Raw genomic sequence first — 25,243 nt, 5'->3', positions numbered from 1 at the left:
ATCGCCTTTGAAGTGAAGCATTCTCCTAGATAGCAAATTATTGAGGATCTCGAGCATATTTCCGGATATCCCGTAGAATCTCTCAAGTAAGGCGAGAAGGGGTGTTATTTGGACTGAGTCGAAAGCAGATTTCATGTCGAGAAAAACGGTGTGAAGATCTTCGTTGTCATTCCAGGCCTGAAGTATTTTCTGTGATAATGACTGTAGGCAGGTTACCGTAGATCTATTTGGCATGGCATAATGGGTGTGTTCTGGCCTATGCGCAAAGATTGCGAGTGCTACATCATTATAGATGCACTTCTCGAGGCATTTCAGGAAGGGAGAGGCAATTGATATTGGCCTGAAGTCAGCCGGTCTTTTCGCATGAGGCTTTTTCGGAACTGCCACGACTCTGTATGATACCCAGCTTGAAGGTACCTGTGCAAATTTGAGTACTTTGTTGTAGAGTTGAGTGAGCTCTTTGCTGATGAAATAAGAAGCACTTTTTAGACTAAAAAGAGGTATTGCGTCAATTCCTATGGTGGACTTGTCAGGTAGAGAATTTATTATTTTTATTAGTTGTTCTTCGGAAATTTCTGTATTACTAGTAGGTGAAGAAATGTTAAACGCTTCATATAATGATAAAAGGTAGCGTGAGGACTATCAAACATCACGGAAGGGATAAAACCCCATAATGACAGCCAGTAGACTTGATTATGACCCCAAGATAATGACCAGAAAATAGGACCCAGACCACATGCAGTCTGGAAGGATGACATCTCACATTTAACCCCCTATTAGTGTCCCACCTAGATGAGACTCAACGGCCAGCTCTTTAGGGCCTGCAAACTGATGGAGACGACAATACGGTATCACTCTCCCGCCGTAACAGCCTATTGGCGACCCAAATCCGCACTCTCTTGAGCGGATCTTTCTTTCCAAACTCCTGGGGAGGAGAGGCTTGCCTCCCCAATTTTCTCACTCTGGTGGGGCACGGGCATGCCTCACTACCTGCAGGGGCCATCTACTCTGTCGGCCCCTTATTTCCAATTTCTACCCCCCAGTCTTCATCCTCCTCCCCAAACTTTTGTCTTGCACAGCGTTTAGCCCTACATTTCAAAATCAAAAGAGAACATCAAAATTCTTGGCCGAACCTATTTGGTTTTTAAAACTCACTTTCCCCGCACAGCCCCACGTCGCGTACTATTAATACTAACTTGCTAAGTATCACTAATATCAACCTCGATTTATTTATTTATTATAATTATTATTTATTTATTATTTTTATTTTATTTTATTATTATTATTATTTATTTATTTTTTTTTGGTCCTAGCCAATGAAATCCCAGGAAAGTAAGTGGCAAGACCAGCCAGAGTACAAATATTGGTAACACCCGGCCGGCCTCCCTGTGGCAGGTATTGGTAACGTCGGGTCTCGCTAGGGGCCCGGCGGCTAACAGGCCTGATGAACAATGGGCACAACAAACTACACAGTACATATCCCACACACTTTTAAATCTCTGACTTGTCCGATACAGAGAACATACGCGGAGATGGGAGAAATCCCAGGTTCCGTCAGACCCCGAACATACCTAATACCTAATGCAGGGTGAGTGTACCTAAACTATCGCATCCAGGTATCATCGTAGGGGCATAACGACCGGTTTTTCAGTGTATTTTTTTAGATATTTTACTTATTGATATGTTGAAATTAGCGGACCCCAGGGTTCCCCCTATAAGTATATCTTTATTGCAATCACCGAAAATAAGTAAATTTTACATGGATGCCTGAGGGAGCTCTTCTGCTGGACTATGTATTTACTATCCAAGGATATGCCTGCCTCCATCTATGACTTTCCCTTGGACCCAACCAACAGCCGGACGGCGCCTCCGTAGCCAGGTGAGCAGGAACGGCAGTGCGTAGCACACGCTTCTCGATTAGACCGGGGTTCGAGCCTGTGACTACCAAATACGGAGGATGCGGAAGGTCAGGGAATGACCACCGCATATCCCGGAGCAATATGGCCTTAGTTGCTAATGCTCCTAAAAATCAAACAATAACAGCCGGACGACAGAGAAACAACGAATAGTGGCTCACATGCTGAAGATTTGGTAGCACAGATGGGAGATGGCGCCAAAGGGTCAAGTTACAAGAAGCTTCATACCAATAGTCCCAAAAATGTATCCAAAAGCCCCCTCGTGGTTCCAGCCTGGGCTAACTACAACCTTCCCCCTGGCGGGCCACGGCCCATTTAAAGCAAAACTGAACGCATGCACCTGTGGAGAACCTCAAACCTGGAAGCATATTATGCATGACTGTGAATGCTGCGAAGAACACAGAAGTAGAGTTATAACTGAGATTCAGTACTTGCCGAAAAATCAAGAGTACCATCTACTGGATTCAGAAGATGAATACAAAGTCCTCAGCCGATTTGCACTCGACGTCTTCAATAGACGACGAACAGATAGCCATCCACAAAGAATAGATGACCACAAATAATAAATAAAGGCAAACTGATAATGAACATCAACACAGAAGAAAGGATCGCAAAATACTAAGAATAAACGGCGTAATATGCAGCAGAATAAATGGAGCACCTTGGAATACTATTACTGAAACAGCATCGACCAATGGGAGTGGCACGAGCCAGGATGTGGTCGCTCCCAGGATGAATCCACACACCTAGAAGAGGACTAGGCCCCACCAACGAGTCATCATCGGACTGCACTTGCTGCCAAACTGGACACACTTGCAACCTCTTTCGGCCTAACTAGATTCTAGCGTTTATCCCCCTATATATATATATATATATATTATTCTTTTGTATTATCATTCTATAGTGTTTTAATCCGTTTGACGTCCACGTGATGTAATACAAAAATGTATAAAAATGTAAAAATAATATTATATAGTTATAAAATAGTATTGATAATTACCTATTGCTACAGATATATATAAAACTATTTTCGTCAATAATTATCATGAAACTTTCTTTAGCAATACGCAATAAGCTTCTAAATCCTAAATGTATAGGTCAAGGGAAATTAAGATAACCGAGATAAGGCTAGCTTAAAGACCAGTATTGTATTAACAATAATACCTATATGTATTATATTAAAAAAACACCAGTATTTAAGAAAATCGAACTATTGGAAACGTGTGTGTGTGTGTATATATATATATATATATATATTAGGTCCTAGCCATTGAGATCTCAGGAAATTAGGTGGCAGTACCTGTCAGAGTGAAATTGAAACTACTGGATTCGTGGTCTGCCTCCGCGGGGCTAAGTGTGGGCAACATTGGGCCTCAACAGGGGTGCAGCGACTAAACGGCCGGATTAAGAAAAGAACACTACACGTATCGATTAACCACACCCTTTTAAATCTCTGGCCTTCCCAGCGAACTGGTACACCCACAATGAAAGCAACGCGGAGATGGGAGGAACCCCTGGTGCCGTTAGACATCAATACACTGCACTTTTTCCCATAACAGCAAAAATGGTATTAGCCGCTCATAACATCTTATCAGAAAGCTTGTTGGTGAGGCCAACGCAAATTCCGGTCATGGAAGGCGGCCAGGATTAACTTACATCTTGGAGAGATGCAAGTTGATTACACATTTACAGAGGTCAAGTCCTTGTGAGTGCAATTGAGAAGAAATAGAGAGGGTATATATACAAGTTAGGTAATGGATGGGATTGGGTGAATGGAGTAGAAAAGAGAAGGATCACAGAGGGACCCCTCATGAAATAGAAGTTAGTAGAATGAAAAGGGAAAAATAGTATATAGGGAGTGGAGGTTCTGTTACTTCTTCAAATTCTGAAGAAATGAAATTGTTTTCAGCGTAAATTTACATCGTGTAAAACAGCAGAAGTCAAAGAGAGTGGAGGTAGTCGATTGTCACCTCCACAAACTCCGAAGAAGAAATGAAGTAAAGTAATGTACAGCGTATAATTACACCAATTAAAAGCAAGGGTCATCGTCCAAACATATCTTCAAACCTTGAAGAGATGCAATTATTTACAACGTGAAAAGCTGCAACTGTTTACGTCATATGGAAACGACATCGGGAGTTGGTTTCAGACACATCTTCAAGCTTTGAACAAAAGCAATAATTTACAACATGATTTTCATAATTTACAGCAAACTTTCAATAACCATTACTAACTCATTCCTAGCAACAAACAAAAGAGATCAAACTGACACCATAAGACTGAGGAAAAATCGACGAGTTAAATAGACAATTCAGTGACATCGATAAACTTCAGATGTAAGAAATTAACACATAGTAGTAAACTCAAGTGAAAAGGTAACAGATGTTTAGCTAACAAACATCATATCAGTTCAATTAATACCTCACATAAGAGACCAACAATTGTGGTCCAACGATTAGCCCAGCCAGAGCTAGCATCATGATCAATTTAACAATATTATGTCAAAAACATTTACCAAAACAAATAAAGAAAATTTGATGGTAATACACAGCAATATGTCATCTGTATAACACAGCAAAATACCCTCGGGTTCAAAAGGTCGCCAATTTCCCATAACATCCAGTAGGTGAAAGTTCATAGGAACCCGAATTAGAATTGTTATAAAGACCCTTAATTAACAAAATAAATACATAATATACATACAGTAACAAGGTATCACAAGATCTTGAAAGATCAATTCAATAACTTATAAAACTCATCAAAAGTCCTATAATCGACTCCCAATATGTGAACGTCCTAGAGGAAGATGAGTGCCAGTACATTCAGAGCTGCATGATAGGCAGCAGCAATAACTTGATTGCATCGGGCTCCGTATTAATGCACAGAAATCTGCCCAAATGACCATAACTTACAAGCAGAATAAAAATGACATCTCGATCTCTGTGAACGGGTCTAGTGTGGAAAAAGTGCACTCTCACCTGGACCTGGGTCTTAAGTGGGATGACAGACTCACCTTTGCTCAACACTTCGCCCATATGAAGACAAAAATATTCGCCGCTTTATGGGCTACCAGACAGGAACTGGTAGGAATTAGGGATCCTCAACTAGCGACCAAAAGTGCATTTTAATGTGTGTCCTGCCAATTCCAATGTACGCCTCTCAAATCTGGCCCTCAGCTCCCGATTCACATTATAAGTCAGTCCTTGGGATCGAGTACTGGTTCTTGTGATGGCTTAACAGAGTTGCTGGCCGCCCTTTTACTATCTCAAGGGCCATTCTCTACTCATACCTTAACATCGTACCCTGGATGCAGCGGACAATTAACAGGAACATACACACTCTCGCACAAATGCTCACAGGCAGAGTGGATGCTCCAGTCCTCAATAATATTCTAGTGAAACCGCGTGCCACTGCTAGACGTTGCGGGGAAGTAAATCATCCACTGCGTCCAGTCCTGAACAATCTTAGTAGCCTGCAAAGATTCTTACCATCAAATGCAGCAAAAAAATTTAACTCCCTAGATGCACAAAGATGCCGAAAAACTGTGAGGATGCAGCATACCGGAAAGAGATCTTCCAGGATTCTTAATGAAATATGAATCTGCTGCAAAGTACCAAAGAATTGAGAGTAAAAGCGAAACTTTCTGCTTTAACAACAACAATAATTTGGTAAGCTGTTCACTGGAAAATTCCTAACAGTTGTGTAAATATATAAGTTGTATATGGAATTACTGAATTGTAAATACAGTATATGATTTGTATAATGTATGTACAGAATCATGGCCATGTCGCCGTGATGAGTATTATTGTCTCTAGCACATGTTCTGTACTTATCAGCAATAATAAAGAATTTATTTAAATACTGTATATATATTAAACATAGAATGTGTATATAATATTTCGGGACGAGACTACGTATTCAGTATATGTAACCCACTGCACGTAGTATCTCGTACCCTGATATGTACTTAGCACCCTCCTGGCTCTTTGCCGTCCCGGGGTGGTTTCCTTATGGAAATAAACGGATAATAATAACTTCCAGTAGTCGCGAAAGTTCACGCGCACCCTGAGATTCACTACATCAGTATAGTAGCCACGTATGTAAGGGATGCCTTCCAAAATTATCCAGAAACATTAAGAAAATTTTCCCACGTGTAATTTCAAGGTTGAAATTCTTCATAAACAATTCACCATACGCATATCAGAAAGCTTGTTGCAAATTCTCTTCTTTTAAAAGCAAGATTGGCAAATGTATTGAATTTTACAAAGACGGTTTGAGAAGCAACCAACGCCATGTTATTGCCGTCAGAAAAGTGAACAACGTGATCCTTTAGGTCCATCCGCAGGTCACTGTAAGATGAACGGTGATACAAGATGTGATCTACAGTTTCTTCTTCACCACAATGACATAATGGCGAAGTTACCAGTTTAAATTTATACAGTTTGCTGTTCAAACTACCATGACCGATAATTAAAAACGTGGTGCGAAGGCTTGGGAATAGCCAGAGGAAATCTTTCTTGACAAACTCTGACAACTGGAAAAAATCTTTAGTGATTATACTAGCATTAGTTGCAGTCCAACCCCAGGTGCCATTTGTTGACAAAAAAGCATCCGAAGATGTTTCTTTTCTTGGATTTCGTTATGCTCCAAGTTCAGACAGATGCCTGCAATTTTCGCAGGAATTTACGTCTCCCATAATGATAAACTCAATATCTAAATTGAACCCGGTACTGCATTGGAATTTTACCGAGGAGCACTTGAAGAGCTGCAGTAGAAGTCGTTTTGCAAGCTCTGGATATCAGGAGCGTGGCTGCTCTCTGAGCTTGTTGCAATTGCTTAATTATTATCACTTTATCGCATCTATAGCCCCAGGCACCAGCCCCATAGTTTAAAATTGCCTAAAATATAAGGTTCCACTTCAAACCCCATTCTTTACGCGTGATTTGTCGGAATTTGGCTAAAATAACTTTGCATTTCCCCTTGACATATTTTACGTGCGGTAAGAAACTCCTTCGATCGTTCAATCCACTATAATTGATTGCCGGCTCAATATATTTAATGACAGGAGGATATACAAGATCCTTTCAGAAGCATTTGATGCGTCTTCGTAATAGAGACCCGAACTTGTGAATTTTTGTCCAGTGCTGTAAATCAGCCAGTACAAGATTTACAGTATCCTCTAAGGTTTTCCTCGAGTTATGTTTAATCAAAAGTACAAGGTCATCTGTGTAAGAAATCATGCTTACACCTTAAACTCTTTCCCAACCATATATCGAAACCATGTGGACATCCTTTCAGACAGACCTTGTAATTTCTTCAAATTGATTTCTAACACTTATAAAGTGATCGGAGAAGTAATTCCTTACGACATTACACAGAAGTGCAGTCACCTGGCTCTCCCAAAACCTTTCCAGGGCACTTTGCCACCAAAGTGTATCAAAGGCCCCTTTGAAGTTCACAAAGAGACCCAGTAGAAATTTTGTATCTGTGCTGTCACAATGCTCAAGTAATTCGTGAACAGCATCCTCTGGCCCACGCTCTTTCACAAAACCAAATTGACAAAGGGATGAAAGACCTCTGAGTTATATGCCTTAGTAAGTCTACCAGCTATTAATTTTTCAGAAAATACTTTACCCATTACGGGCAGCAGGGTAATAGGTCTGTAGGACAGGGCGTCGTTCGCTGGGTTGTCTGTCCTTTCAAAAGTATTTTCAAGACAGCCCTCTTCCACATCTTAGAGAACAGACCTGCACGAAGGCATGAATTGAACACTGTAACAATTGTCCATGGGATAATTTTCAAGCACGCTTCAAGACCTCAACTTCAAGTCTATCGATAGCCGGGAATGTACCCGATCACAAGGAATGAATTGCATATCGAACCTCCTCTGTAGAAAAAGGGGGCTCATGAGGAAGGTCAGAATATTCAGAATTCCTTACTATGATATCTTGTTGTTCTGGCTAACTAACTATACCTTCATCTTGATGAATTATTATATCCAAGATTTTTTAAGTGAGTCAGCCCAGGGGAGCGTTTCCATATCAGTGTTTTTTTACATAGCCGTAGGAACAGTTATACGCTTGGTTAAGGAGGAACATATTCCACCTCTCTCCCCCTTCCCCGAATACGCCCCTGTATTCGTCGATTAGTTTGTCAAAGAAAATAAAAGAAGATTCAATGCCCTTCGAAACTCATTTCGGCTGGCTGACGCAGACGAAGTGGCAGATGATCAAAGATTGGGGGAATTGAGGGATTGTGCAATGAACATTTCTTCTTTTTGTCTGATGACCTGTTGGGGGAGGGCGAATAGACGACAAACATTTCTGTTCAATTGAGAGGAGTCTCTCGGCTTCTTTTCTTCATGTTTGTTGATGCAGAAAATAAAAGTCGCACGCTTGCTTGATTGAAAGGGCGTATTCGTACTGTTTACCCTATTGCTGCTGGGTGCTCTTCCCCTTCGCCAAAATCCGAAACCTCAGCAATTCGCCACTATAGTTCAGCTGCACGTGCGGTCCGACTAAAGATCCGAGAACCGTTCTTTCTCCGTAGGCGGGTGGCATCAGGCGACCAGCGTGAGGATCGCCCACACGCACGACGGAGGAAGCGTGTTGCGCGCTTCATTTTACTCCAACAGCTCAAGAAGGGGGTGCTTTAAAATCGGTCACATCCCGTGAGGATCTGCTTCCGAAGAAACGTCTGAAGCTGGTTTTTTCTTTCTTTCTTTCTCTGTCTCTCTTTCTTTGCTTCTTTCGCGATTTTAAGTTTTGAGGCGAAACCGCCGAGTTCGTGAACTGAAGTTTCCTTCTTTCGCTCGCATTTCGGCCATTTTTTGGTTGCGAACACCAGCGAAATGGGCAACACCGTTCGTCACTTCGCGTTTGCGAGGCGTCGAAGACGAGTGCTGCCCCTGACTGATGACCGGCCCGCCGTGTTCAGTATTAACACGTGTTTTCGCTTTACTGCGAATAGTACAACTGTCGTTAAGTTTTCCCCACAGAGCACCACTTCGGGAACAAGACGGGTTCCTTTCCGATCCTCCACGCAAATCCATGTGGAATATTGGGTTCTCTTCGTGAATATAGGCTTCCTCTTCAACAAGACTAGACAATCTGGGTCGGCTAAGTTCTCCAGAAACAAAATCCAGCTTACCAACACACTGTGACTCAAAATTATACAAATCGGACTAAAAACATTATTATTATTATTTTATTATTGAGTGTCTTTAGTGGGAACTCGACTTCCGTCTATCTCCACCTGAAAATCCGAACGACGCAGAATCTCTGCAAAACGGGCTTGTATGGAAGGCCTCTACGTAGGGTTGCCAGACGTCCTTTATTTTATCCAACGTGTCCTTGTCCTTTATTGAAACGATCGAGGACGCAGTTTGTCCTTTATTTTCATTTTTCAACGGCCGTCCCTCGTAATGGCATTGGCGGATTTCCGCACAGGCGTAGGAGGCGAAATAATTTGCAAAGCAACAAAAGAGCTTGAGAAGAATGAAACGAGTGCCAGCGACCTCTTTTATACAACGAATGATGTAAAAAATTCACCGAAGAATCGTCTGGATCAACAATTTTTTGGGCATCAAGTTCATCAGCATTGTAATGAATGATTCCAAAGCATTCCATAATTCATTTCATTTCTGCGTTGGAAACAAATTCAATTTTAATGAAAAGAGCCCTTTTTTGAAACTTGGCAAATTAAGCTTTAAAAATGGTTGTTCTAACTACGAGTCATTTGTTGAAGTAGCGGAATATTTTAAATTAATTGAAGTTGGATACGAATGATTTATTTGATGAGGTTTCAGTACTGAAACAAATTCTGAAAGTGAGTCAACCTCTGAAACATTTAAAACGTGTTCGAGTCAGTGGCATTTAATTTTTGAAAAGTGTTCATTTGAAGCTTTAAAATGTTTTCAAGGTCATTTCGTATGTTTTTTAAGTGCCGGGGACTTGGCCAAATTCAGAAAGGACTTTTAGTGCAATGAACTCGAAGTGGGGGATGGGCGAATAGATGTTCGCTTTCACTCCTAAAAAGCGAACTAATGATCCGCTCAATTTTAAAGATATTTGTTTAGATTTTTCTGAGAAAATTAAAAACGATGCCGATGTTCTTAAGGCTGCTCGGAGTAACACAAAATATGTTCAATGACAGTGATTTCCAGCTATTAAACCAGGACGTTTTTCTTTTCTTTTTTTCTTTGTTTTTTTGCTTTTTTTGTCACCTACCTAAAATTACTTTAGCTTGATGTCAATTAAGACACTAAATTGCATTAAATTATTTGGACCAATTCACGCTTTTTATTTCATCCATGTCGTTCATTATATCAATCCAATCGATATCCTTCCCCGTGGAAAGCCACGGTTCACCATGAAATATTTTAAATTCTAAATTAAATTAAAATTTGCAAATATTTATAGTCAATATGAAAACTATCATTTTTAAACCAAAATCTAAAAAATATAAACAAAATGTTTAATTATTATTATTAAATCCGTTTATTAATAGCGAGTGATTGCTTTCACCCCTTTTACACAGCCAACCCGCTAGAAGGGTGTACGAAAATGCAAGAATGGCAATTTTTACAATGCAATATTTACAAAAGTGCGAATCATTTACAGAATGTAATTATCAACAACTTTAGAAGAGGAAATTATTCACAGTACCATTTACAAGTAGTACTATTTTATTATTAACTAAAAATATCGTTAAATTTTCATTTTTTCGGGGTGGGATGGAGTAAGTGTATTTAGGGTCAAGCGCCAACAGGGGTTCCCCCTCCTCTCCGCGTTGTTTACGTTGTGGTGTATTACAGTACGCTGTAAATTCCAGAGATTTAAAAGTATGTGGAGTCTTGGATCGTTTAGTGTCTTGTACCGTGGTTCTTGTGGTCGTTTAGCGCTGGACCTTTGGTGGGGTCCAACGTCGCTCCACTTACACCCCGTGGAGGCAGACCGGGAACCCAGTAGCTTATATATATACTCTGGCAGGTCCTGCCACCTAATTTCCTGAGATTTCAGTGGCTAGAACCTAAAAAATAATAACAAATAAATAATAAAAAAAGTCCGCTAGGTTGGAAGCCGAAAGTCAATGGGCGAGGTTAAATTTTGACGTGTAGGGCATACACTAGTGTATAGGCAGAGAGGGGGAGAGAGACTTGAAGGCTGGGAAGAGGAAAGTCAAGAATGGGTGCGATAGAGAAGATGCTCCCAGTTAGTGACAATGGGGCAGACCCCATGCTCCTCCCCTTGCCAGGAAAGAGGAATAATGGTACCCAGCAAGGGAGCAGGGTACTGATCGCCAAATAGCTCATAGGCAGCAAGGCGACAGTTGGTCGAATCCGATACGCTTCCTTCAAGTCCGGTGACATCGGTATCATGGCCTGGCCAAAGGTAGGACAATGTCCTGTCCAGAAGGTCAGTCTGATCCCTTTCCACAGGTCAGTCCCAGATAGCGGTCGCTATGATGGATCTCCAATGATACATGTGCAGCACAGCTGCTATCTCAGTCAGACTGCTGTAGGAATCCAGTAGTTTGGTCAAAGTTCAGTAAAGGTTTCCTTTTTAGGAGTTCAGGGTCCATTCCGAGTTGCAGGCTTGTTAGAGATTCCGTCTTTCTTTTTGGAAAGTATCCCATCCAGGTTGTTGATTGGGTAAAATTTGGTTTTCTTTGACGGTTTTGGGGTTTGGTGTCCAATCTGGGTTGTAGGCATTGTCCAGAGCTACAATCATTCTTCGAAGAATGTACCATTCTTGTTAATGGTTATTTTCTGTTAGAGGGAACAGTGGCATGGAGAGTGAAACTGGTTCCAGTCACTTGCTAGTTTGTCAGCGCGTATCGGGTTCCTCTTCTCGCAAAGAGGTCCTAGGCGTATTTTGTGTGAGGATTTTGTATTCATCGCGTGAGTCCAAAAGGTGATGCTCCTGGTCCAGTGGGATGTATGTTAATATCGTGTAGAATAATCTTCGCAGATCTTCGTACCTTGGACACTGATGCATAAGATGTGACCAGCTCTCAACATCTCCACAGGTGCAGCGTGGGTCATCAAGGAGCCGTAGCGTGGTGAGCTTGTCATTGAAGGGGCCCATGGCCCGTTAGTAGAAAGGTGAGTGCTCGTCACGGCTGAAGCAAAAATTTCCTTGTGACCTCCCCCTGGTGGAGGCATCCACCTCTTCTGCCATTCTTGTTGGAGTTGTTTTTGAAGTCGCAGTTTTTCCATTTGTCGGTTCGATTGTATATTCATGGTATGTGATAGGGATCCCTTGAGAGTAGTAGTAGATTAGGCCGCGTCGGACTGCCTCCAGGTCCAATGGGAGGACACAGACCAGCACCTGGAGTGCCTCTGTGCTGACTGTGTTGCAGGCTCGAGTCACTGTGAGTAAGATTGACAGATGGGTTGACTCTAGTGTTCTTCTATTGGCGACCATAGTGGTCCTGTGATACTAAATAGCGGCCGCGTAGGTGATCATTGGAATAAAAGTGGTATTGTAATACGTCAGGACGCGTTTTTTGAGGCCCCAGTCGCGGCTGTGATCCTTGCAACCATGGCAGAGTATTTCCTTATTTTGTTCCTGATTTGTTTCAGGTGGGGCTGGAATGATAGCTTTATGTCGAAAATGACAAAGTATTTCATTTCAGTGTCTGGCGCACTATGGCCATAGACGCCCATGCGCCAAAAACATCCTCAAGCAAACAAACAGAACATTTCAGTGTGAAAGTTGATTGTGGTGCCCTTTATTTTTATTTGAGGTGGCCTTTTGACATTGAGGTTTCCTTTCAGTAGGATTGATTTGGTTTTCTCTGTTGACATTTGGAGAAAGTTGTCCTCTGCCCACTTCTGTTAGGATTTTTAGGGCATTGTTTGCTTGGTCCTCCAGCTGAGCTCTTGAGTTGCAGTCACTCTAAAGATTAAATCATCAGCGAAGGTCTGTGAATGCACTTCCCCAAGATTAATGTGCAGGAACTCGTCGAAGACCATGTTTCAGAGCGGGGGCATAGGACGAACCCCCTGCGACATCCTCGGTGTACTGTCCTGGCGATTCGGTGGTATGGTGTCACTATTTGTATAGCTCGTTCGGAGAGGTAAGTTTTAATGCTGTTGTATAAAGTTGTCTGGGATTTTCGCTTGTCGGAGTCTGTCCAGGATGCTCGGCCAACAAAGGGAGTCGAACGTCCTGGCAAAGTCCACTACTATGGCTAGGAGGTATTTTTTCTGACATTCCTCAACAGCAATCAGAAGGTTCCTCATGGCATCCACAGTTGATAGTTCAAACTGATTGGGTGATTCCGGGTTGCCAGCAGAGTAGTAGGGTTGAATCCGCTTGTGTAGTAGTTGCTCCAGTAGTTTGCTCATGACTGTGAGGAGGGCGATAGACCGGTACGAGTTCGGTAGTTGTGGGTCCTTGTTGGGGTTCTTGAGAATCAGTTTTACAGTCGCCATTTTTTGGGGAAGTATGGAGTGAAGGTTGGAGAGTGGTAGACAGGGCCGCCGTAAGGTGGTAGCCGAGGTAATCGTCGTTTACGGGCGGCAGTTCAAGAGGGCGCCAAATTTTATTTTGACTTATACAAGCCGGACCTCTGTTTAACGAACTTCTTTATAGCGGAATTTTCTATTTGGCGATATTTTTTTGAATTCCCCTTTTTAATTACATTTAAAATAGTTTCCGTAGAACGAAGAAAATTTCCACGTAACGAACAGACTAACCTACGAGAGACTTAACTGGGAACGCATTGTTTGCACCTCTGATCTTCAGGCAATTAGTTTGCTTCTTAATTCGTGCTACTAAGCAAGGATTAGAAGAGATGAAGAAAAAGAAACGGTGAAATGGCATGTTTTTAAACATGCTGACAGAAATTAACACCACATGCAACTATTGATTCTTCTCCTCATACATTTCTAGACGATTTCGTTTGCATTAACAACGAGAATTGCTCATACACGTTAACAGAAATGCTCATTTTCTTTCTTTCTTTTTTTTTTTTTTTTTGTTTTGGCTGCTGTCGCCACACCCTGCTAACATAAAGAGAACCGGATACTAACAACTCATACAATTACTGCAAAAAACATCAAATCGTTAAGAAACAACTCGAAAACAAAAGAAAAATAAATGACAACTGAACCTCAAGACCTCGCATGCCGGCTGGTACACCTCATCAAACATCCACACTGAAAACACTTGTATTCCGAAGCTAATTGCACCACTCACAGGCCATTCAATTGCACCCTTCCTTCCATCCATCCATCCATCCTTTTGCAAACGGAATAACCGAGGTAGCGGAGCAGCAGGACGACGACTAAAGAACAAGGAGCAATATGGCCTTAGTTGCTAATGCTCCTAAAAATCAAATGACAACAACAAGTAAAGAACAGCACGATAATTTCGCAGTTGACGCTAAAATCAGAAGCGAATTTGCATCCAATCAAGCAACGAGAAAAGCAAAATGACGTAAATAACGCATTCCCAGTAATAAGCCAATAGCAGAACTCGACCGAACAATCACTTCAATCTTCGGGCACGCCCTTAACGGACACACCACGTTCTGTAGTTCAGCCGGAATAAGGTACAGTGTATGTGATACTGTTTTTAGCGAGGCAACGTACAGCGTTCAGAGGATGTTCCAAAGAATTATATGAAAACGAAACAACGGTACTGAAACAACTGCTAAATTCGATTCGGTTATGGGAGAACATATTCGCCGTATTCAGAAATCTGAACCGAAAAATATCGTGCATTTTTGGGTGAACAAATACAAAAGAAATAATTTTCACAAAATGTTACGGATAAAATAGTAGAAATGACAGAGAAGCTAAATTTCTTGCTATGATTTGATTGTTCTATAATCACTGAAGACGAAAATAAAGATATGGATACAAGGAATAGTTCTGAATCAATAGTCTTAAAAATAACGCGTTTCTTTGTTCAATTATAATTCGGCATTGATGCTTTAAGCAAAATTAATCCGGTAATGAAGTGTTTAAAAAAAAAAAAAAAGAAAAAAAAAAGAAGATTCTGATATATACGAAGCTCTTGAATGTCTACAAAATATCACGGAATATTATTTTAAAGAAAACAGAATAGAGGAAGCAATTGTCGATTCGGCTAATAACAGGGCTGCTGTCGTTGGCACTGAAGCTTCGTTTCCAGAAGGAAGGAAAAGAATGAAAAAACGCCATTTTGATCACGAAAGCAGATATGAAGCTATTCACGACCGCTATAAACTTTCAAATTTAATCGTTTCTTTCAAATTATGAACGCAATTTCCTCCTTTACAAATGTGGAGAACACGTAGAAGTATTTAAAATGCTTTATAACATTTCTGAATTAAAAAAAAAAGTTCGGATGACGATTTATTAAATCATTGCGAACATTTACGTATTAAGTTAAGCGCCATTGATCGCAATGAGTCCGAAACTGATCGTTTAGCATTATTTGAAGAATTTCAAATTTATATTAAAGACAATATTACTCCATCGAAGCGTTACAATATATTTTTAAGAACGATTTTACAGATCTTTTTCCAACTGCAGTAGAAGCATTAAGAATTTTTCTAACTTTACCAGTTTCAGTTAGCTCGGATTTCTCAAAATGAATCAAAAATTATTTGCGATCGAAAATGTTTCAACGACGGCTCTCTAATTTGGCAATAATTTCGAGAGAAAATGATCTTTGGCAACAAATAATCATAAATGAATTAATTAATAAATTCGCACACCTGGAAGCGATGAAACAAATTTGTTTAATTTTTTAGCGTTAAAATTTCCTCTTATTTTATTATTGTGGACAACTGCGATTTAGATTTTAATGATTTTTTTTTTATATTTGTTTCTCGTTTGATTATATTACGCGTGAGATTTTTATTTCTTTTCCTTTTCAATAAATTAATAATTATTTACGCTTTTTTTATTTTTAATTCAAATATTTTGGGGCGGCTAATTCGATTTCGCTTCCTGGCGGCCCTGGGGTAGCGTTAATTATTCTCGAGTGTCCTTTAATTTTAACCCGTCTCTGCGTTCAACATATAAACAACGATCGTATAATGCGTGACTCCAAGTTTCTAGTCGACCGCCAAGGACCACTTTCCAGGTAGAAAAAATGTAATTGAACGAGTCGTGGCCAGTTAAACTGTACGACATTTCCATAACAGGAAAAAGCATTTTAAATATTTGTTTCATATTTGTAAACGAGAGAATTGTTGTGTCCTTAATTTGAAAGAACAAATTAAGGACCAATGATAGCAGCCATATTAGTTGCACTTCTGTCCCATCTCTACTGCCACATACGAACCAGTTCAGCCAGAATGCTTTTCTTAACTTTAGGCATACCAATAGTAAGATGTGCAGCAATGTTCAAGAACCCCTAGGGGCTCACATCTGGTGAGTATGGGCTTGGTTCCCTTCTACTTCTCTCTCTGTCTCGAAATTTTTTTTTTTTTTTTGGATGATGCAGCGTAAGCCTCAGGCTTCCTTGCGCCATATGGCTAATTCTAATAATAATAAGGTAACATCTTTTAATGTAATAGAACGTGCCCGAATACAAAGTGTGATGGCACGTGGCCATCCAATACGTGCTGGCGTTAGTGGACACTGTTGTGCATAAATTAGCGACAACGTAAAGCATTGAACGCTGCATCGATAATTCCTGCTTTGATTTAACATTCGCAACTCTAAAATACCACATCGATGCTCTTTGAGCAACTATCGGTAAACAAGACTGCTTCGTGCGGTGGAACAAGTTTGAAACCCTCCTTTTTTAATCCCAATGTGATCCGCTTAACCGAATTCTTTGGCTTTTTCACGCACTTTGAAATGCGTGAAAGGGCCCTTTTAAATGAAGACAACGCGTCAGGCTGTCATCAACCGCGATTCCCAAGTATTTCACTCGTGGCACCAAAGGGACCTTCGCTACCAGAAGTGAAATAATTCAATCATGGCTTTGGGTGGTTCCGGAGAACTTCACGTGGGTGCGGCTGTTACATCTACTGCGCATTAACAAATCCGAGAAACCAAAAGACGTGCCGAGGTGTGTCCAGTTCGTTCCTGCTGCCGAAGTTGCACCACATTTGCAAATCTTTTTGCCGTTAATTCTTCTTTTTGGCCGCTTTCTCATTTATCCACTGATCGCAAAAATTTATTTATTTTCCTACGTACATCACGTAAACTTGTTTATTCGAATATAAATAACTAATTGTATTTCGGATCGCCCCCTGGCTGATTGGCCGTGGAAGGGGTTCACGCCGTATTTACTGGGGGAGGGGGTAAATAAACTGATTTAATAATAACAATCCGAAAGGATGAAGTTTAGGACAAAGCCGTAAACTTTGTCGCGCAGCTTCCTTCCGATTAAGCACTGCCACCCCACCAAAAATTTTGCCTGGTGCACCCACCTCGGTTGTAGACTGTCAATACGATTGCAGCGGCTACGAATGCACCGCAAACAGGTGCGAGTTATCCATCCCCCCTCCCTTCCGAAGACAGATTATCTAACTTGAAATGAAGGGAACTGAGAAGTGGGAATTAATCCTTCGGTCTGATGCCACCCCTCGAGAAAGGGCCTTTTCTCGACGGCTGGAAAGAACGAGGTAAACATTAATTTTCGCTACTCGATCGTCTTACCTTGTGTTTCGGCATCTTCGAAGGGTCGAACTGCTTGAAGAGATTCATTCCGTTCTCGGGGACCTGCAGGCAAAGTGAATCTGGGACAGCGAAAAGGACTCGAACGGACGAGGAAGTGAACTGATCCGAAATACGCCCAGCCGTGACGCGCGCATTTCCCGACAAAAATCTGTGACGAAGCTGCTTATCTCGATTGGACTGCGCATGCGCCTCGCAGCGCGCGGCAGAGAAGCGATCTGTTGATACGTCGCAAACAGTCCGTCAAAATCTTTATGCCGCCACTTTACGGTCGGAATTGTTTGTAGACGACAACAGCGACCCCTTTTCTCTCCGCAAGAGCAAAGTGCGCGATCGGAACGCACGAAGGACGCGCGCGCTTTACTCCGACTTTGGCCGCCGCAGTGGGTTCGGGTACCTTCGCAATTGCAATTCACAAAGCGTCGAAGGTCACCGCAAGAAAGGGCCAACCGACCTTTCGTGTGACCGCAGAAAGGTGAGAAATGTTCCAACTTGGCTCGTTTCAACGGCGCATTTAAAAAGACGCTTGAAATGCAGCGGGAAATCAAAAGTTGAAATTGCGTTGTGTCGTGTTGCGCCCCCAAACGGGGAAAATAATAAAAATAAATAAAACAATATCGGATAATAAATATTTTTAATTTTAAAGAGTAATTATGCGTTGTGGAATTTAATAAACCTTTTCGAATTACTTCATGAGCACATGAGAGAGAGAGAGAGAGAGAATTTTATATTTGAACAGTTCGGTCGGAATTTGTGCATTTTGAGTCTGCCGAACTCATTCATTGCGTCCGTTACTGCTGCGTCGATCCCGTGGCATCGGCGCGTGCTCTCTTTGAAATCGTGCCCTACAACGAGCCGACAGCGCGAGAACGGAAGTCATTCGCTCGTCACCCATCTTCGCGTACGCCGCAATCGGGTTATTAAACGCGTCTCCTTTTCTGCGGTGCCACTTTGACGTCACAGCGTCTGACGACGGTGTTCTTTAATTTTTTTGAATTTAGCGAGGCGTGCGAAGTTTAACGTGAAGCAACAACGCAACGCGAAGTATTTTTCGTTATTAAAAATTGTACGATAAAAATATTAATTTTATGAAAAAAAATTAATTTTAAAAATTAAAATTTTCAGGAAAATACCTCGCTCGAGATTACGCGGACACGGATTTTTTTAACGGCGTCTTCCTAACACGTAAAGGGGCAGTGTCCCCGAATCGTCCGATGGCACTCCTTTTAACTAGAAAAGTGGGCCCCAAAAAATCTTTCTATCGGTAAAAAAATAAATAACGATGCAACGGTAGACGCGTGTTTAAAATCTTTATCCGCGCAATATAAAAAAGAAATAATATTAAATTTGGTAAATATTAATAGGAAAATTTTTCTGAAAATTAAGCGAAGTAATAAATAAATTGACGCGCATAATTTAGAATGGTTTTTGGTCCCCACTTTGCGTTGGTAAAGTCATTAATTGATTTAGAAACGTCCGTCGTTTCAGATTCTCGAGCCTCTGCTAAGACTTTTCTCGAATAAATCTTCATTTCGAGAAAGAGCGCTCTGCGGTTGTTACTAACCGCAATCGTCAAAAATAATATCACACTCGCGTCGTCGTATTTTACTACGAGGGGTTGCGCAAATTCGCGAGTACTTTCAAATTTTGCAATTTCCCTTTTCAGTGACTTTAAGCGAAGTAATGACTGCGGGGAAAATGATTCCAAAAACCCAGTCGAAAATCTCTTTAGCACCTCCTTCGCGATTTTTTATAATGGACTTTTCGTCCGTTTGGATCAATCGAGTTGTAGTAAGAAATGCGAACGACTGACGAAATGTATTGGAAGGAGCAGCAAAAGAAATCAAAATATCTGAGAGAACAAAAGAATGGTTTAACCCACAACTGAAAGCAAGTTTCCTCAGGAAGCAAAAACTGTATAGAAAATGGCAAAGAACGGGTCATCCTGCCGATCACATTCGTTATAAGAAAGAAAGAGCACATTTCATCAAAGCAAAACGACAGGCACACTGCAGTGTTGTTCATAACAAACTAAAACGAGCAAAAAGAATTACTAGCAATAGAAATAGCACAGAGAATATGACAGAATGCATTTTCAAGGAATGGGCTAATAACACTTTTAGTAACCTGCATGGACTGAATCAAATTGAGAACACTGATAATGGTAACAAAATATTTGAATTCCTGAAAGATTTAAACAAGCGAAACCATTCGGCAATAGAGGAACCAACAAGACCTCCTTTGAGTGAAATACAAATCACCAAAGAGAGCGTAATGAAAGCAATCAACGATCTGCCCAATAAGGCCACTGTTGGACCAGACAAATTTCCAATGTTCATCCTTAAGATAAGTAGCCCATTTATAATAGATCTATTACTGCACATCTATCAGGAAATCATTAGGTCAGGAGCTTTCCCGCAAGCCTGGAAAAATTACATTGTAACCCCAATACCAAAGATTAAACACCCAAAATTGGCTGAGGATTACAGACCAATTTCTGTTTGTTTTACCCTACAGAAGGTATTTGAAAAAGAGCTGCTTCCCATCATCCACCAACAGTGTTTCTGCCACAGACCACCACATTTGCACTCAGTCATTTCGGGGAGATCAACAATAACAAACTTACTGGAAACCCTTTTTCGCGTGCAGAAAGCACTAAATGAGAAAAAGCAAATTGATATTATTTTTTTGGATATCTCCACAGCCTACGACAACGTCTCAATTCCAGCGCTCATTGCGATTTTAAAGAATTATTTTAATGTAAGAGGAAATTTGTTAACTATAATAACCAGCCTGCTAGAACATAGAAAACTTATTGTTAAGCACCAAAAGCTACAATCTTGCTTTACCATCTCGCAAGGAGTGCCGCAAGGGGGAGTTCTTTCGGCTACTCTCTTCGCGGCCGCCCTGGAGCCGTTTCTTGCACGGTACTACAATTTTATAACATATGCTGACGATGTAAAATTCTTCATCACTTCCAAAGACCATGAATCAGCAGAAGGTATTTTCAGATGGCAAATAGCACAATCCGAGAATTTGAGAGGTACCTGGATTGCATCAGGCTCCGTATTAATGCGCAGAAGTCTGCCGAAATGACCATAACTTACAAGCAGAATAAAAATGACATCTCGATCTCTGTGAACGGGTCTAGTGTGGAAAAAGTGCACCTTCACCTGGACCTGGGTCTTAAGTGGGATGACAGACTCACCTTTGCTCAACACTTCGCCCATATGAAGATAAAAATATTCGCCGCCTTATGGGCTACTAGGCAGGAACTGGTAGGAATTAGGGATCCTCAGCTAGCGACCAAGTACATTTTAATGTGTGTCCTGCCAATTGCAATGTACGCCTCGCAAATCTGGTCTTCAGCTCCAGATTCACATTATAAGTCCGTCCTTGGGATCGAGTACTGGTTCTTGCGATGGCTTAACAGAGTTGCTGGCCACCCTTTTACTATCTCAAGGGCCATTCTCTACTCAAACCTTAACATCACACCCTGGATGCAGCGGACAATTAACAGGAACATACACACTCTCGCACAAATGCTCACAGGCAGAGTGGATGCTCCAGTCCTGGAAAATATTCTAGTTAAACCGCGTGCCACTGGTAGAGAAGTAAATAATCCATTGCGTTCAGTCCTGAACAATCTTAGTAGCCTGCAAAGATTCTTCCCGTCAAATGCAGCGAAAATATTTAACTCACTACACATAGATGCCGAAAAACTGTGTGAGGATGCAAAATACCGGAAAGAGATCTTCCAGGATTCGTACAGGCTTACCAAAATATGAATCGGCTGCAAAGTACCAAAGAATTGTGAATAAAAGTGAAACTTTCTGCTTTAAGAACAATAATAATCTGTTGACTGTAAAAATATACCTTCTGTGACAGTTATGTAAATATGTAATTTATAGATGGAATTATTAGTGAATTGTAAATATATGAGTTGTATAATGTATGTACAGAATCATTAATATGTAAATACTGTATATATTAAACATAAAATGTGTATAAAATGTATTTCGGGACGAGACTACGTGTTCAGCATATGTAACCCACTGCACGTAGTATCTCGTACCCTGATATGTACTTAGCACCCTCCTGGCACTTTGCCGTCCCGGGGTGGTTTCCTTATCGAAATAAACAGATAATAATAATAATAATAATAATAATAATATTGAGTCCTTCGTCACGTTCTTTCGTTTCCCACATTAATACGTAATTTCCCGTATTAGTTATTTTACGTTAAAACCCCCAGCATCGTCGCTGTTGCGGGTTCTTGCATCAGCCAATCACTCACTGCCCGCAAGAAACGTATCCGAAAACCTTTCGCGCAGTTCCGATGTCACCAAGTTAAGTGCGGGATACAAAATGTTAACTTTAAAGAGCGGTTCTGCATTTCGAATCGATAGTCCTCTGCCAGTTCATCGAAACAAATAAATTTTCTGTTTATACTCCGGGACGACCAAACGGTCAGAGGAGTTCACAAGATAGACAGAATACAAAAAACAGCACCGTATTCAGCAGTCACGGGCTTGAACCCCGGTCACTCAAAGCACGTGTACTTATGCACCCGCGCGCCTGACCACTAGGCTACGGCGGCCCTTATGTTTCTTAACAAAAGTCCGTTTATCTGCAAATTGGCAAGGTAAACCCCAAATATTTGAAATAGATGGCGCTTTCTCGACGACGTTTTCAAATTCATTCCTTCATTTTTCCGCTCCATTTGATTGTACGATGTTTCTATCGGTAGGGTGGTTAACGGAAAATCAAAATTTCAATATTGTTTTAATCCGGGCGGCTTCCGACTTTTCATCGCTTTTTGACGAGTGTGTCGTACTTTTATTTAGTGCCATCGCGAAATCTCCATTTTATAGATGCAAGCCGACTACTCCGAAGAGTTGGTTTAATTTATTTAATACAATATCGCTACACGGCCTTTTTTTTTTTTTTTTTTTTTGACACAAACTGCGGAGGCAAAAAGTCCCCGCAGGCCCAACCGCTGGTCCCCCAGTAATACTCAAAAATATTATAGGTTCAATAGAAATACTATACTCGACAGTATGACCAGAATAAGTGGGCCACTATTTTACTTTGGCCCCCGCAGTCACAAATCCTTAAAAATTGCCCTGGAAGCGGCAGCTGTGCCGATACCATTGCACTTCTGTTCGCTGCAGTTTCGCTTCTGCTGTGCAGCACAGATGGGGGAAACCCCTGGTGCCGTTTGACACGAACACTATAGATAAGATAAGTACGGCGTACAAATACAAAAGGCTACAAAATAAAGCGAACACATACAAAAAGGCTACAAAATACCGATCACAAATGCAAAAAGAAATACAAACACAGCATAAAAACACAGAGCTAGACACGAATACAGAAAGAAATACAACTTTCCAATATATCAGGGTTCAAGGGCTTTGATAAAGTTGTGTCTGTCCTTCTTCTTACTTATTATGCTGTTGACGTCGGTGTCCACACGGTTGAGGGCAGCGAGCATCTGCTTGGGAAGAAATCTCTCGGTGAGCTTATGGGCTTTTTTCACCCCGTGGCTGAGTTAGTCGGTCTCTCAGGCGTAGATAACTGGGATTTTTTCGCTTCGTTCAGCAAAACAAGCAAATCAACCGGAGAACACACGCAATTTACAGACATCATACTGGTGTATGCAAGAAGTAAAGGTGGCCGGCCCTAATATACAAACAACAAACAAGCTTCGCGTGAAAAAAAATTATTGTTCGTAGATAGCAAATTTTTTTCACAAACAACTAAAAAAAAACTTACACTTTTACTCATTTAAACTTTTTTCTGTTCGGAGTTGGGGCCCCGTTCTGGTCGCGGGCCCCAATGCACGGAATTGGCTGCATTGGCATAGTTACGCCACTGCTTTTAAACGAAACACTACTTTTCTTTGGACAACACTTCTCGTGGAATAAGTTTCTTTACACCGAGTTACAACAGCCTTTCTTTTTTCAACGCTCCGTCCCTTACTGCGTTCACTCTTTCTGAATGACGGCTGTTCGATTTTATGCTTAAGTTTTATTGCAGCTTCTTTTACTCTTCGATTTATATTATTGAAAAACACTCCACGATGTTCTGTAAGAAAGAAACTTCTCCCCCTTTCTACAATACTCCGAAATCATCTGCAACGTTCTAACATATTCAGGAATCATTCTGCCACACGCGGGAGTCGTCTGCACCTTTTGGAATAAAATATTTACAAATTTCTTAAATATAATTCCAGTTTTTTTGATTTGCACGCAAATAAAAAATATTTTAATAAAAATTTAATAAAAAAACTGGTTAATCACCTTCCTTCCCCACACAAGATTTTTTTATTTTTGTGTTTTTGTATGGGCGGCCCCTAGAACAGATCCGCCTCGTTGCTCTCTTCAGTTTTTACACACTCTGTCAAGGTAAGGCCGGTGTGTGTCTTGTAAAAATAAAAATAAATATTTTGTTTTTTCCAAACCAAATCCGCACAGAAATATCCCAAGTTGGATGAAAATAGATGAAAAGGAAGGAGAGAAAGAGAGAGAGAGAGAGAGAGAGAGAGAAAAAAAGAAAAAAAAAGTTTTTCATCCCGCACGGGAGAAAGTGATAGGAAAGAAAAACTGTGTTTGTGAGCTTATGTGTGTGTATTCTGTAGCGTGATGTTGTGTTTTAGCCTATTGCTATCTGGAAGGAGTGATCACCTGGACGACCTTACTCCAGGTACTCGTCCCTAGCAGAAGAAGGGCAAGGCCTCCCCTACTATCTGCATGCATTCCTCCCTGGGGAAAGAGTTCCCAGGGAAGAAAGAAAAACTTGTATAAGATGAAGAGAGGGAAGGAGTAAAGAAGAGAAGGACTGATTCGGCCCAGGGAAGTCCCAATCCAGGATGGATAGCTAGAACACCGCAAACAAATAAATAATAAAAAAATAAATAAATAATAATAATAAAAAAAAAATAAAAAAAAAACTAAATAATTTTAAAATAAATAAATAAAATAAACGTATAGTGTATGAGAGAGGAGTTTCCTGGTCTGGGGAGCCCCAGCCCAGGTCAGAACGCGAAAAAAAAAAAAAAAAGTTTAAATCCCACAACCCGGTCAAGGAAAGGAATAGAGCGTGGGCCAGGATGTCAGCAAGCAGAATGATGGGGGGGGGGGGGGATAAAAATAAAGAAAGAAAAGAAAGAGGGATTTTTTTTTTTTTTTTAATTATAATTATCCCACACGGGGTGGATAGGAAAAGGCTATTAGAAGAGTGCTAGGGCTACTAGTGGTAGCAGATTATGAGAAGAAGAGAGACAGAAAAAAAAATAAAAAAATAGAATTGCAGAAGCTTCTCGGATGATCCTCTGCCGCAAAGTGCTGTAGTGCACCTAAGTTCCTTTTGGAATGGACCAGGAGTTCTACTTGGTCAGGAGAAAATCCCGAAATTGCTGCCCGGGGGTGTTGTCTATGGTCCTCGTAGATAGTACATTCAAAGAGTAGATGTTCCCAACTCTCGACAGACCCACACAAACAGAGATCGGTATTTAGTAGACCTAGTTGGTGGAGTTTCTCGTTGAGAGATCCATGTCCAGTGACCAGAAAGGATGTTTCCATGCTGATTGAGAACCACTTGTTGACCGCTTTGCTGGTTGCGAATGTGACATCCGATATAAATTTTTTCGTAACAACACCTTTTGTGGTCGTGTCCCATCTTGTCTGGTTGC

The 25,243-nt window shown here is 41.0% G+C and overlaps 1 protein-coding gene across 1 annotated transcript in view; it reads right to left on the bottom strand.

Moving 5' to 3' along the window:
• LOC150078607 (adenosine deaminase-like) overlaps window positions 1–17,630 on the bottom strand; it is a 109,050-nt gene extending 91,420 nt beyond the window's left edge. Inside the window, exon 1 of the mRNA XM_090383688.1 lies at window positions 17,530–17,630. Coding sequence (XP_090239814.1) covers window positions 17,530–17,577 — 48 coding nt within the window. The 5' untranslated portion in view covers window positions 17,578–17,630. The remainder of the gene's footprint in view (window positions 1–17,529) is intronic.
• Window positions 17,631–25,243: the final 7,613 nt, after the last annotated feature.

Source organism: Mastigoproctus giganteus, chromosome 10 (assembly GCF_048544385.1).
Source record: "Mastigoproctus giganteus isolate SK-2022 chromosome 10, ASM4854438v1, whole genome shotgun sequence".
In the NCBI taxonomy this organism is placed as follows: domain Eukaryota; kingdom Metazoa; phylum Arthropoda; class Arachnida; order Uropygi; family Thelyphonidae; genus Mastigoproctus; species Mastigoproctus giganteus.
The sequence above is the reverse complement of the archived record's forward strand: the minus strand, read 5'-3'. Positions and strand labels throughout refer to the sequence as shown.